The sequence below is a fragment of the Neofelis nebulosa genome, chromosome X (assembly GCF_028018385.1).
Source record: "Neofelis nebulosa isolate mNeoNeb1 chromosome X, mNeoNeb1.pri, whole genome shotgun sequence".
NCBI classification, from domain to species: Eukaryota; Metazoa; Chordata; class Mammalia; order Carnivora; family Felidae; genus Neofelis; species Neofelis nebulosa.
In genome coordinates, this window is record NC_080800.1 from 48,458,895 (window position 1) to 48,474,339 (window position 15,445).

The window sequence follows — 15,445 nt, forward strand, 5'->3', positions numbered from 1 at the left end:
ATTTGTAACGTGCATGTGAGCTAGTCCTTTCCATTTCTTTATCACAAGGTCCTGCTCCTATTTGGACCATTACTTATGCTGTACATCTTCATTTCTGTCTTGAGCTTCCTTTGTAAGACCCCACCTTCTTTTCCCCAACTACTACTAGTTGAGCTCTTTCTAAACTCTTTAGTCACAGAAAATTCTACCCTCTCATTCTTTTTTTAAAACTTTTTTTAGGTTTATTTATCTATTTTGAGAGAGACAGAGACAGTACACTGGGGCAAGGGCAGCTAGGGAGGGAGAGAAAGAATCCCAAGCAGGCTCTGTGCTATTGCACAGAGCCTGATGTGGGGCCCAAACCCACAAAGATCATGACCTGAGCTGAAATCAAGAATCGGACACTTAACCAGCTGAGCCACCCAGGTGGCTCTCTACCATTTCATGTATCTAGTGGTGTACATTTTAAGTGGGTTTTATATTGTCTTATGCCCCAACTGAAATACTTTCACCTCTAAACCTCACTCTGTCACATCATCCAACACCTTTTGGGCCAATACCTAATCTCCTCCACCAACAGACCTCACATTGACTCACAAGTTGGGTCCAATTTTGTCACCTGTTTCCTCTTCTCTTAAAATAGCGATATGTAACGTCCCTTGAGTAGTTGTTACTATCATTTGAAGAAGCCTACTGTGTACCGGATATAATGCTAAGCTCTTTATATGCTGTTTCATTTAGTCTGGAAACAACCCCAACTGAGACAGCTATCCTTTTTACAGATAAGAAAATTGAAGCAGAAAAGTTAAGCAGTTTTCCCAAGTTCACAAAGCTAGAATAAAAACCCAGGTCTGCTGGGCTCTAAAAAGTATCTGTATTAACTGTAATAAGAATCAGGGCCCATTTCCAAACCAGCCTGGTTTCCCCAGTACAATTTTACTGTGGAAGTCACCAGAGGTATGTCACAGTGAATACAATTAAAAAATTTAGGGACAGGGGTGGCTGCTTTTATGTATCCTATTTAATATTCACAACCACCTCATTTTATAAATGAGAAAGTCGAAGTTTGAGAGGTCTGCAAATCAAAACCCATGCTTGTTCCACTATGTACTTTAGGTCCTTCCTTTAGCAATCACCTAACATAGAATGCCTCAGAGTTACCGGGTCAATAAGTAAAGGTAATAGATTTTTTAAAACACTTTAAAAATCCTCATCTAATTTTGGATAATTTTGATAAGCCTCTAACTCTTCCTCCAGGGCTGTTTGCATAAACATATGCATGTTTCTTCTAAGTTATCAAGTGAACAAGTGATCTGATCTCATTGGGCAGTTTCCCAAGTCACTGTAGTGTGATAAATGAGAGATGTGGGAGGGAAATTTCAAAACGTACTTTTTGCTAAAGGTGTATTGTTGAAACATTGTCAATATGAAAGGAAAACTCAAGTTTGTGCAAAGGGCATATTTTGAATCCTTTATGAAACAAGCACTGGAGGGGCGCCTGGGTGGCTTGGTTGGTTGGGCTACTGACTTCGGCTCAGGTCATGATCTCAGTTCGTGGTTTGAGCCCCGTATCGGGCTTGTGCTGACGGCTCAGAGCCTGGAGGCTGCTTCAGATTCTGTGTCTCCCCCTCTGTCTCTGCCCCTCCCCTGCTCACACTCTGTGTCTGTCTCTCAATAATAAATAAATGTTAAAAAAATTAAAAAGAAACAAGCACTGGATATAACCTCATGAAAGATATATAAGAAAAGAGTACATACTAATCCTGATAATAGATGAAAACTTACTGCAAATGTATTTGCATTATTTATCATACAGTATATCTGAGAGTTGTATGGCTTGGAGTTTTTCCCATGAGCTTGGGAGTCAGACAGACCTGGGTTTGGGTACAGGCTTCACCATTTCCTAGCTATGTTACCATGGAAAATTCTTTAATCTCTCTGATCCATAAATTTTCTCTGTAAAGTGGAGATAGTAACAGACTTAGTTTATAGGATTGTTTTGTGAATTAAAAATACCACAGGTAAAGGCCTAGATAACACAACAAGTACTAAGAAAGTCATAGTGACTGTTACAATTATGGCTCATTGAGAAGGGTGGAGAAGAGGTACAGCTCAAAATTTCCTGGGGCTATAAATCAAGAGGTAATACACGGCTTGGTTAATTTGTTCAGTCAGCATAATCTATAGGACTAAATTTTTTAAATCTGCTAAATTACACTGGATAAATGAAGAACCAGTTTAATCCAGGTGATTGCAATGACTATGAAAGCATTTTGATAAGATAACATATTCATTTTATAACACAGCCTTTATTTTCTGTTTCAAAACAAAATTTCCAAGAAACAAAACAAAATACTTACAATGGCTGGGTACAAATGAAATAAAAATCACAGTTTCAACGAACCAAAATCAGACAACTGCTTAAAGGCAGATCACTTGGTTTACCAAAAACAACCCCCCCCAAAAAGCAAAACAAAACAAAAAGTTAATGTCAAGAAGGATTAAAATTAAAATTAAGTTTAACAACATACTATATAATGCTACATTCCCCAGTTAAGAAAGGAGAGTTCACATATACAACTAAATGTTAAGTGTAGAGAAGTGGCTGAAATTCTGCATACTTCATAGTAAATTATGCATGAAAGTTTATTAATTGCATAAACTTCCTGAGTGGCTCCCATGCTGCACTAGGTCTACATGCTTAATATTCATATCAAACAAATTACAGCTTTAAGTGATTGAGCATGACAGACCTTGAACAACTGCACTTTCCGATCAGTCACTATTTTCTGCTGAGGGTACGTTCTGGACCACAAACCTCAATCTGAAATCTTAATTTATAGTGAAAAGAAATGTAACTTAAAAAAAAACCTGGAAGGATGACAAGCACGCATTTAGGGGTTTATTTTACACCGGCACATTTTTTTCTCAAAAGCCCAGTTTCTCTCTTCCCTTCTTGCTTGACTTTTAGCCTTTTTGAGGTGGTTTTTAACTAAAAGAAAACCTTTCATAATGGAAGCTGTTAGTTTGTACACTCCTCCAACTATCTCAGTTGAAAATAACTTGAGTGTAACCTAGCCACTACCCCAGGCCCCTGCCTATCTTGGCTATCAGGGACCCTGACCAATGTTTGTGTTCATCCTTCACATACAAAGACTATTTCCATGGTGATCTGAAAGCATTTGGCTCCATAAAAATGTCATAGTAATTTCAAAGGATTTTACCAAGTTTGAGTGTTACAATTTTACCAATTGGATTGGATTAAAAAAAAAATCTGAATCCCAGAAATTACATTTATCAAATCAATGGCCTTTTCTACAACCCACCCCCTTTTCTGGTTCATCTTCAAAGTGTGGGGGGGGGGGATAAAAAAAAGTCTACAATAAACAACAGAATGAAAAAATGAACAACCTATTCTTAAAAAAAATGGCCTGCACACCACCTCAAATCTCAAGTTTTTCTGAACCAAACAGAAGATTAAATAACTGAATCCCAAACTGATGCCAAATATACTTCAGGAATGTATACAGCCTGAAATACAGCATTTGCTAAGATTAAATATGCTGTAGTGTTACACACCGTAAACATGTGAAACAAGGAACATGTGGCTTACAAACATTAGCTGAGTTTCTGGAAAAACAAAAAATGCATCATTCAGAAAAGACCACAAAGAAAGTCAATGCCTCCAATAAACTTTAGAGATCAGATAAACAGTTACCACCAACTACAATTCAACTAAAAGCATACAGCCATTTTAACAAAATGCCACTGCAAATACCTAGCAATATGCTAATATGCTGAATGACAGGCCACTGCTGTAGGATTTATCAACTATTTCACTGCGGTAGTTAAAGCAATTTCAACCCATAGCCCTTTAGGCACACAAGACAAGAAATGCATCTTTAATAAAAGATGCTAAGTTACAGGCACTGGACTGTCTAATTTAGTACTTTCTTACTATTTATTTTACAATGGACTCCTACAACTAAGTCCTACATTGCCACCAGCTGGGTGTACTTCTCTGCTCTCCATCCCCAAATCCCCAAAGCTTATTCTGCAGAGGCACATGGCTCTCATCACTTAAACACAGATTGGTGGCAGAGTGATGGTCCCACTCATCTCAAACTCATGGTTAGCACTGGGACAAGGAGGCAGGCCAGATTTGGAACCTGAAAGAATACTGAGAATCAAGGCAAAAAAGCAAGTTTCACAGGCAGTGTTTACTTGTACACCCCCAAACAGCACTGAAAACGAGGTAGATAAACAAAAGTAATTGGACTGTAATTAAATCTGGAGTTCTAAAATGATACATCCCATCATACTGCACATAACACACCACACTCAATCCAAAAATCACAGCAGAAAAGTGCCTTTTAAGCTTTCACAGATAATTTTGCTGTCAAACCATTAGAATTCATGCTTGATATAAAATTGGCAAGAAAAGGATGAAAAACAAAATGGATATTTGTTATATTACAGCAAATTACCTTAAATAGAGATTCAAGACTGCTACAAATATACATAGGGTTATTTTCATTAGATTTACACCAATACTGGTTTCATATTCTTATGATGTTAACACCCAACTTCACAAACATAGCAGCATGTATTTCATGATGAAATGCTCACATTGCCACATATGGAGATACAGTACTATTCATCAGACTTGTACTTGGAGAAGTAAACATGGTGGTTGGACATACAGACTATCCCCCAAATAAACTTTACAAGCAGGATTGTTCAGTACGACCTTTTTCTCTTCTACAAAAAGGAAAATGAAAAGGATAGGTTTGTGTGGTTTTTTGGAAATGGGTAGAAGGCCCTTGTTATATAGTAGGCATTTTGTTAAGTAAGAAGGGAATTTCTGAGCTTCACCTCAAGAGTTAATTATTTCTGGGGAGGAAAATTACCTCAGCAAGGATGAAAACAGCACTATTATATGAGTTAGCAAAATTATGAAATAATGCAAAACCCCTAGGTAAAAAACTAGCCAATATTTACAGCCAAAGTGACTATCATCTGAATCAAACATTTAAGTAATGGGGAAAAAACCCACAGTGGTGTGAATAACACTGTTTTCTTCATTTCCGCACAAACTCACTTTTTTCTGTATTTTTAAACGGATACATGTTACGTATACATAATGTATACATAACATATGTTAACCCAACTACTGCAGTCAGCATGGAGACAGCAGTACACTATTCACCATCTTCAAACTTTAGAAGACTACTTTTCTTTCCAGCAAAAAATCTGAAAAGATTCTAAATATTTCAAGGCACTGCAAAAGTCTGCAGGCAAATGAATAATGAATTATACATAAAACAGAGGTGGTGGCAAAATGTGGGACATCTGATGCAGAGCAGCCATTAATAAATGTAATTGTGCGTGTCATCCATGGAGGTTTTTTCATCCTGGGGTACACTGTTTAAAAGGATTACAACTGTTGAAGAAGAGATCTTAAGACCTGCAGGATTTTCACTTTATAGGTTGTAAGTCTCAATGTGATTACACAAGCCAACTCTTATAATGAAACACGAGCAGTTTTAAAGAATTATGGATTTTAGGTGCATTGTTTTTGTACATATGGAAAACACTGCAATGCAAGCATTTGCATTACACTAATGTCCTAAAATCACTGCAACTTGCAAACTAATACTGTAGAAGAAATCTGAAGAATCTGTACATAAGATTTAGAAAGACTCACCCAAACCAGAGTATGTTTTCATTTATGAAAAGAAACTGTGGCTCTTATCAACAGCAATTCTGAAAATGCTGCTTTAGACACCCCAAATGATAGTGACAGAACCTTCATGATGGTTAGTGTGATCCTCAGGTAAGCAATATCAGACACATTTTTTGAAAAGGGTACTGAATGTCACAAAGTAGACTATGCAAAAAACAAACAAACAAACAAACAAGCAAACAAAACAGGAAACTACACCTATTAAGTTTTCCTTACCTGCCAAGCTCATGGGGTAAAAATTTTAGAGGAACTTGGAGGAAAATCTTTTAACAGAAATGTTGGGTGATAATTTGGAATGTTTACCAGTAGACAGAACTCATTATCAGGTAACTGTGTACTAGAAATGACCTTGAAATTTTCAGAGTGGAAAGTATTTTAAATGTGTATATGTAGTAGTTGATAAATACCATTTAAAAATTCTGTTTGGGTTTCACAGACTGAGCATTAGGTAACTCTGTGACCAGCCTTTTAAGATTATTATAGTTAACCTTCCAGAAATCCAAAAGTGTCTATTTTGACATTGCCTCACCTCTTCCTAAAACTGGATAAAACCCAGTAAAGTGCAACTTGACAGTGATCTCTCTCAGATTCTAAAGAGGCTGCTATATCATCTAAGATCTAAAATCATCTAGGATGCTATATATACTAATAAGAAATTATAACAACTAAAAAAAATGGTAATCAAAAAAAAAAAAAAAGCTAAGGGCAACTTAAATAGTGTCCTTCGAGGGTCTACTATCTCACTGCAGGACAGTGTATACCCCACATCTTAGAACCCTGTAAAGCCAGTGTTTCATGTGTAAGTCTCAAAACGTACAACCTGCTGTGTCAAGTACATTTTACTTCAGAAGAATGGATCAATAGAGGTGTAACTTGAATTCTCTTTGTTAGGAATACAAAGACTCCCCCCAAATGAGATTCGTATCAGCTGCAATATATCCCTTGCAAAAGAATGCAAGCCAAATCAATGCCTCTCAGATGCTCAAAAACAATGTAGTGTGCACATGAGAAACAAGGAGATAGCTACTTTGAATTACTATTGAAATCCTAAAGTAACTATAGTATCTGCAGAATCAAGGAACTGTTACAGTTCTGTTTTTTCCTTTCTCTCCGCCTCACTTAAAACAAGGCTTTACTCCTACTGCTGTGACGACGGGAAGAAAATCACATTAAAAAGGGCTCATGGTCTATACTGGTTGACAAAGTTATTCTAACTTTATATACCAAAACATTTCCTGCAGCAAGTTACCCTGCCTTCTGTGAAAGGTAAACCTAAGATAAACATGTGAAGAATCCCATAAGACTCCGGCTGTTGGAGGGTCTCACTTCATCCACGTTTGGGGAGTTTCAATTTAAATAGTTTTTATACATTTTAAAGTATCATCCAGCTGCAGATAGCAGCAGTAAAAAATGGGGGCTTCTCAGCAATTCATGGAAAGTGTCCTGGAAATGTTAATGCTCAAGCTGAGCTTATTAAAGCATTCTGAACGGTATTTTTAAAAAATCAAGTATCAAAGAGGATAGGATTTGAAGTGAAAAAACATTTCTGTGTGCAGTGCTCTATGTACAAACTGCACAGTTCTATAGAATGATGAGCTATATAAAATACCACAATGAAACAAACAAACAAAAAATACAGTGGAAGGTAAACTCAAACAAGGGAAAATATGGCAGAACCCAAGAAGAAGAATGTTTAGTATCTTAGGTATCCTGAAAATAATTCCGAAAAAATTCTCCCTTTTCTTCATCATCTACTCTGATTCATTTGGGACCAGGCGGGATGGCAGATGGATTCTGCACTGATGAAGCTGGAAATGCCTGTAAATTCATTCCCGGCTGGAATGGTCCCCCAGATTGAGTCGGAATTACTACAGACTGTTGTGGTGTTCCTGAAATTCCTACCCATTGTACTGGGTATCCTGGCCCCCCCACAGCATTATACTGACAGACATGGGGCATTCCATATGATGATAATGTCCCAGGAAATGAAGGGAGTGAGAGTCCTTGTGGCAAGGAGGTTGGGACAGCTCCACGGATTTGGGACAGAGAAGAAATCCATGTTGATGTGTAGCCCATAGTAGATGGAGTATTCTAACGAAAACAAAAATAAAAACAAAAGATCAGTTTATTTGGTAGATGCTTTTACCCATCTATATTTTTCCTATTCTTTTTGGTTTACTACTCCCATTATTACTATGAGCAGCTACCATTTTTGGAGCACCTTTCTGTGTGCCAAGCATAGTTGCATACCTTATTTCATTTCCTCTTCATTACTGACCTGCAAGGTAGGCATTTTCAGATATGGAAACCGAAGCTAAAAATTGGTAACACCAAATATCACTAAGTAACTTAATAGTGAGGTGAGGATTAACTCCAATGAATAGAGGTACCACTCTGTTCACTATTTAGTGTCGTCTCCTTTCTTTATGCTAGCACTACTCTTTATAATTTTACTTCTTTCTGCCAGCCCCATGAATTCTCTCATGCAGCACCACAGACCATAGCCCACCTTACTACAGAATTCTTTGGAGACAGAGGAGCATGATTATGTGTGGCCCAGGAGAAAGAACCTGGCACACAGAGTAGATGCTCAATAAATGTCACCTCCCTACCCACTCCTACTCATTGCGTTAAAGTCTAACATTTCTGTTGCATTTTGGGAAGTTTTTGGCAGTATTCTGAAAATATATTCCTGCCTGCCCTTATCATGTCCTACTACGATTATGTATGTGTATAGAGATTACTGAAATCTTATACACATGGTAATAATAAGTCTAATGGAAGTAAATAATTCTCATTTAAAGGAGAGTTTGGTATCAGTCGCTAATGCTAAGTTCTTCTAAATCGAAAAGTCAAGCCTAAATCCTTTTAAATAAACTTTCAAACTAAAGTTGGAATAAAGGCTTTGCCTGACTCAAGAATGAATGACAGTATCTCCTGAGGTAAAAAGACATTTATTTAAAGTTCAGTAATCCCTTCTTCATATCAGTGTTTTTGTTCTGTTAAAGTAAAGTTAAATGTAATACTTCTGAGTCAAAAGAGCACATAAATTCTACTCCTGATATCATTATTATAATATATGTTAACTTGGATTTAAATTATATAAATATATATAAATTATATAAATATATAAATATTTAAAACACAAAAGAGCACATATAGTATGACTTCATTTTTATAAAGTCATTTCCATGTATCCATATACAGACATAGAAAGAAATCTGAAATGGTGTTTATTTAAAGTTAGTGACAATTATTTCTAGGTATTGGGATTTGAAGGTGGTATTTTAGAATTCATACTTTTCTGCATTGATTAAATTCTATAATGAACATTATTTTACAAACAGTAGTGTGATTTTTATTTTTAAAAAAGACCAGTGGAGAGGACCTAACCTTCTCTTGCATATTTCAAAGGCATCTCAGATTCAAATGACCTATGGTCTTTCCTCTACCAAAACACAATGCCTACTCATGTTCTGCATCTTGGTGATTGGTAGGCTGGAATGATAGCCAGTAATGCCAGCCAGAAACCTAGTCTTGATACCTTCCCTCTGCCATACATCCATTCCATCACTAAATCTCATCCATTTTATCTCTTAAACATTTCCTGGAATCTGTTCATTTTTCTTCATCTCAATTTCTCTTTAACTGTACTACTGTGACTAACTCTTAATTGGTCTATCAATTTCTACCCTTACCTCCAAATAATCCTTTCTTCTTGCTTCAAGTCAGAGTGATCTTTTCAAAAAGCAAATCTGATGTGAACCCTAGGGCTTCAATGGCTATCCATCTTTCTTAAAATAAAGACAAAGGTCTTTATCATCACCACTTTTAAGACCCTCCCAACCTCCTTAGATTCACTGTGCACCAATTCCTGTCTGCTCTCTTCACTTCAGCAAAATTGGCCTACTTTCAGTGGCCTCATGATCCCTTTACCAATACAGAGCTTAGCATATGCTGTTCTTTCCACTTGGAATCAGATTACCTCCCTTTTTTCACCTAGTTAACACCTACTCATCCTTCAGATCTCTGTTCAATCATCACCTTCTCAGGGAAGCTTTCCTTGACTTCCCTTAACTAGACCAACTCTCTTATTATATGATATCCTATATTATATAAGTCTGTTCATGTCTAACTGTCCCACTAGAGTGTAACTTCCATGAGATAGGGCACATACTTGTTTTTGCTCATCAAACCCAGTGCCTAGTAGAGGGCTTGGCACAAAGTAAAGGGCCTGACATAATTGTGACAAAATTTTCTAATAAGGCCACAGACCAGTAACAAGCAAGAACATTAGATAATGAGATGTGCTTTCCACACAAACATGTAATCAACTGAACTTAAAATACAAAAATAGTTATCTAGGCATCTTACAGGTGTTACCTCATTTAATTTTCACAGTGATGTTTTAAGGCAGGTAGGTATTATCTCTGTTTTGAAGACATGAAAACTGAGGCACAGATGACTTGCCTACAGTCATATAACTAGTAAGTGACTGAGCTGACACTGGAACCCAATTCTGTCTGCTTAGAGACCTCTACCACTTTTGTTCATACTGCCATTTTCTACTCACTCTCCCTCCAAAAATCCTCCATTATACTGCAATAAACCACCCTCCTACTAGTCAACAAAAGCCTCCATTCACACAGTACTCAGAGGCTCTCTCACTGGCAGCACAAATGCATTTATGCCTTGAAGTTTGCCTCTAAAGGCTTCCAATTTTTACAATGGTGATACTATCCGTATATAAATCGGTGCCAGGAGTAAGATAAGTATACAGAGTCCCCACGCAGAAATACTGCTTACTAGTTGGAAATGTAGGCTTTTGAAATTTTTATTCAACATTAACACTAAATGTATTTTCAGACTTTCTTTACCAAATTATATGCAATGACTACAAACACACACATACATGTACACAAACACAACACACACACACATATACACACATATACATCTTGCAATTATGAGGGTTCAGATTCTAAGCTTGATTCACATTTTGATAGATTTACTCATTTTGAAAAAGTGATACTTTAAAAGTTCAAACAGAGAGGTAAAATGTAAAATAAGGCTCAAATTCCACCATCCAGTATATTGTTAACGGCTTCTCCTAGTTCTGTGTATATATATAAATATCTAATGCACATAATTTTAAACAAATACTGTATATACTGTTCTATAAGCCTGCCTTCTTCCCACTCCAGAATGCATTGTGGACATCCTTCTATATCTCAACTGCATGTACATCTGACTAAGGCCATATGCAATTAACTAGGAATCTCATCCATAAACTTAAGATGCCTTTTATAATATTCTAGCTTAAAGAGCTTTAAAATTATTTTTTCAAACTGAACAAATAAGATCACTTAATAGTTCTGAGAATATTGATATACAACATATGATAGCTTTCCCTCAAAACTCAAACTCTTCTTGCACCACAGGACTGAATTCACCCTCATTCCAGATGCTTTCTTTTTTGATACTTGATGGTTATATTTTTAGGTATAAGAGTCTAAAGCATGGGTCAGCAAGCTATAGCCTACCACTTTTTTTTGTAAATCAAGTTTTATTGGAACAAAGCCCTGTGCATTCATTTATATTTTATCTATGGTTGCTTTTGCCCGATGACAGAGTTGACTAGTTGCAACCACATGGCTTGAAAGTACTTACTAACTGGCTCCTTCCCAGAAAAAAATGTGCTGACCCCTGGTCTAAAAGATAATTTTCTTAAAGACAAAATGAATCTAGACAAGGATAAAAGTCGCTATGTTGTCAAGTCACATCATTCTCTAATAGTGACTTTAACAATAGACCTAAGGAAATCAATTTTTATGATTTTAGTTCTTAGAAATAAAGAGGAACATGCAAAAACCACTTACTTCATATACTTTGTTCCAGTTTTCTGTCTCTAGTTTGTGTTGACTCTGTTTGAGTTGGTTTAAACTTGGCTTAATAAGAGAACTTCCAACTGTTTCCTTTGTCCAGTCATCCACCAGTTTATGTAAGTCATCCGTGAACATGCCTTTTTTACTAGCTGGAGATTGCTGGCATGATGCTACATTACTCTCCACACAGAGTGGATCTAGAAGAAATAACAGGAAAACCATAAAAAATAATTAAAACTGATAAATACTTTTCTTTGAGTAATAATGCAGTTGGTAGAACCTCACATATGGGATACAGATAAGGTAACCAGACATTCAAGTTTATCTGGGACAGTCCTGGAGTAATTATTAACAGTATGTATGCCTTTCACTCTCGAAAGTTTCCTCTTGTTGGATGGGAAATTATATGGTCACCTTGGTATAAAGTCAAATAAGCTACAAGTTATAAGTCAAATATAAAAACATTAGTATCAATTATAATCTTTACATCAGTTTTCCTCGGATAGATACTTAAAAGAGATAAAAAATAAACATGGAGGAGAGAGACTTGAAGATGGCGGTGTAGGAGGTCGCTGGGCTCACTGTGTCCTACTGATCACTTAGATTCCACCCACATCTGCCTAAATAACCCAGAAAACCACCAGAAGACTAGCAGAATGGATTCTCTGGAGCCAAGTGTAGACAAGAGGCCCACGGAAGAGGACGGGTCTGCCTCCCTCCCGGTGCTGCAGGGCCCCTGCCGTAGCGGACCACCAAAGGCAAAGCAAGCTGAGCCTGCCGCTCCTGCCTCTGTGCACTTTGCGGATCCACCCTGGCTAATACACCAGATCCCATCGAAGCAGCACCACAAGCCTGGCAGTGTGCCAGTAGCCCAGACAGGGGCCACACCACTCCACAGGGAGTCCTGCCCCTGGGAGAGGGGAAGATAAGCTACACACCAGTCTGACTGTGGCCCCAGCAGTGGGCTGGGGACAGACATCAGGTCTGACAGTGGCCCCGCCCACCAACACAAGTTACTTCAGACAGCACAGGGGAAGAGCCCTGCAGTTCCCTGCCACTCCAGGGACTATCCAAACTGACAAAACGGAAGAATTCTCCTCAGAAGAAACTCCAGAAAGTAGCGAAAGCTAATGAATTGATCAAAAACAATTTAAGCAATATAACAGAGCATGAATTTAAAATAACAGTCATAAAATTAATCGCTGGGCTTGAAAAAACTATAGAGGACAGCAGAGAATCTGTTGCTACAGAGATCAAGGGACTAAGAAACATTCATGAGGAGCTAAAAAATGCTATAAATGAGGTGCAAAATAAAATGGAGGCTAACAAGCCCAGATTGAAGAGGCAGAGAAGAGAATAGGTGAATTAGAAGATAAAATTATGGAAAAAGAGGAAGCTGAGAAAAAGAGATAAAAAAAATCCAGGATTATGAAGGGAGAACTAGAGAACTAAGTGATGTGATGAAATGTAATAATATCCATATAATAGGGATTCCAGAGGAGGAAGAGAGAAAGGGGCTGAAGGTGTACTTGAACAAATCATAGCTAAGAACTTCCCTGAACTGGGGAAGGAAAACGGCATTGAAATCCAAGAGGCACAGAGAACTCCCTTCAGACGAAACTTGAATCGATTTTCTGCATGACATATCATAGCGAAATTGGCAAAATACAAGGATAAAGAGGGAATTCTGAAACAGCTAAGGATAAACATGCTCTAACATATAAAGGGAGACCAATAAGACTAGTGACGGATCTATCTACTGAATACTGGGCAGGCCAGAAAGGAATGGCAGGAAATCTTCAATGTGACGAACAGAAAAAATATGCAGCTGAGAATCCTTTACCCGGCATGTCTGTCGTTTAGAATAGAAGGAGAGATAAAGGTCTTCCCAAACAAACAAAAACTGAAGGAATTCATCACCACTAAACCAGCACTACAAGAGATCCTAAGGGGGATTCTGTGAGTGAAATGTTGCAAGGACCACAAAGTACCAGAGACATCACTACAAGCATGAAACCTACAGACATCACAGTGACTCTAAACCAGTATCTTTCAATAATAACACTGAATGTAAATGGACTAAATGCGACAACCAAAAGACACAGGGTATCAGAATTGATACAAAACAAACAAACAAACAGGACACATCTATTTGCTGTCTACAAGAGACTCATTTTAGACCGGAGGACACCTTCAGATTGAAAGTGAGGGGATGGAGAACTATCTATCATGCTACTGGAAGTCAAAAGAAAGCTGGAGTAGCCATACTTATATCAGACAAACCAGATTTTAAATTGAAGGCTGTGACAAGAGATGAAGAAGGGCATTATATCATAATCACAGGGTCTATGCATCAAAAGAGCTAACAATTATAAATGTCTATGAGCCGAATATGGGAGCCCCCAAATATATAAAACAATTAATCACAAACATAAGCAACCTTATTGATAAAACTGTAGTTATTGCAGGGGACTTTAATACTCCACTTACAACAATGGATGGATCATCTAGACACAGGATCAATAAAGAAAAGAGGGCCCTGAATGATACATTGGATCAGATGGACTTGACACATATATTTAGAACTCTGCATCCCAAAGCAACAGAATATACTTTCATCTCAAGTGCACATGGAACATTCTCCAAGATAGGTCACATACTGGGTCACAAACCAGCCCTTCATAAGTATACAAGAATTGAGATCATACCATGCATACGTTCAGACCACAATGCCATGAAGCTTGAAATCAACCACAGGAAAAAGTCTGGAAAACCTCCAAAAACATGGAGGTTAAAGAACACCCTACTAAAGAATGAATGGATCAACCAGGCAATTAGAGAAGAAATTAAAGAATTATGGAAATAAATGAAAATGAAATACAATAATCCACACGTTTTGGGATGCAGTGAAAGCAGTCCTGAGAGGAAAATACATTGCAATGCAGGCCTATCTCAAGAAACAAGAAAAATCCCAAATACAAAATCTAACAGCACACCTAAAGGAAATAGAAGCAGAACAGCAAAGACACCCCAAACCCAGCAGAAGACAAATAATAAAGATCAGAGCAGAAATGAACAATGTAGAATCTAAAAAACAACTGTAGAGCAGATCAATGAAACCAAGAGTTGGTTTTTTGAAAAAATAAACACAATTGATAAACCTCTAGCCAGGCTTCTCAAAAAGAAAAGGGAGATGGCCCAAATAGATAAAATCGTGAATGAAAATGGAATTATTACAATCAATCCGTCAGAAATACAAGCAATTATCAGGGAATACTATGACAAATTATATGCCAACAAACTGGACAACCTGGAAGAAATGGACAAATTCCTAAACACCCACACACTTCCAAAACTCAAACAGGAAGAAATAGAAAGCTTGAACAGACACATAATCAGCGAAGAAATTGAATCAGTTATCAAAAATCTCCCAACAAATAAGAGTTCAGACCAGATGGTTTCCCAGGGGAGTTCTACCAGACACTTAAAGGAGAGATAATACCTTTCCTTCTCAAGCTATTCCAAAAAATAGAAAGGGAAGGAAAACTTCCAGACTTATTCTATGAAGCCAGTATTCCTTTGATTCCTAAACCAGACAGAGACCCAGTAAAAAAAGAGAACTACAGGCCAATATCCCTGAGGAATATGGATGCAAAAATTCTCAATATGATGCTATCAAATCGAATTCAACAGCATATAAAAAGAATTATTCACCATGATTAAGTGGGATTCATTCCTGGGATGCAGGGCTGATTCAACATTCACAAATCAATCAATGTGATACATCACGTTAATAAAAGAAAAGATAGGGGTGCCTGGGTGGCTCAGTCGGTTG

At 37.4% G+C, this 15,445-nt stretch overlaps 1 protein-coding gene across 5 annotated transcripts in view; it reads right to left on the reverse strand.

Annotated features, from left to right (window-relative positions):
• Positions 1-2,230: 2,230 nt before the first annotated feature.
• Positions 2,231-15,445, reverse strand: part of WNK3 (WNK lysine deficient protein kinase 3) — a 165,182-nt gene continuing 151,967 nt past the window's right edge. For all 5 annotated transcript variants that reach the window (XM_058712224.1, XM_058712225.1, XM_058712223.1 and 2 more), the window contains exons 22-23: positions 11,605-11,807; positions 2,231-7,816 (exon numbers count right to left, since the gene is read on the reverse strand). In XM_058712224.1, coding sequence (XP_058568207.1) covers positions 7,487-7,816; positions 11,605-11,807 — 533 coding nt within the window. In that variant the 3' untranslated portion in view covers positions 2,231-7,486. The remainder of the gene's footprint in view (positions 7,817-11,604; positions 11,808-15,445) is intronic.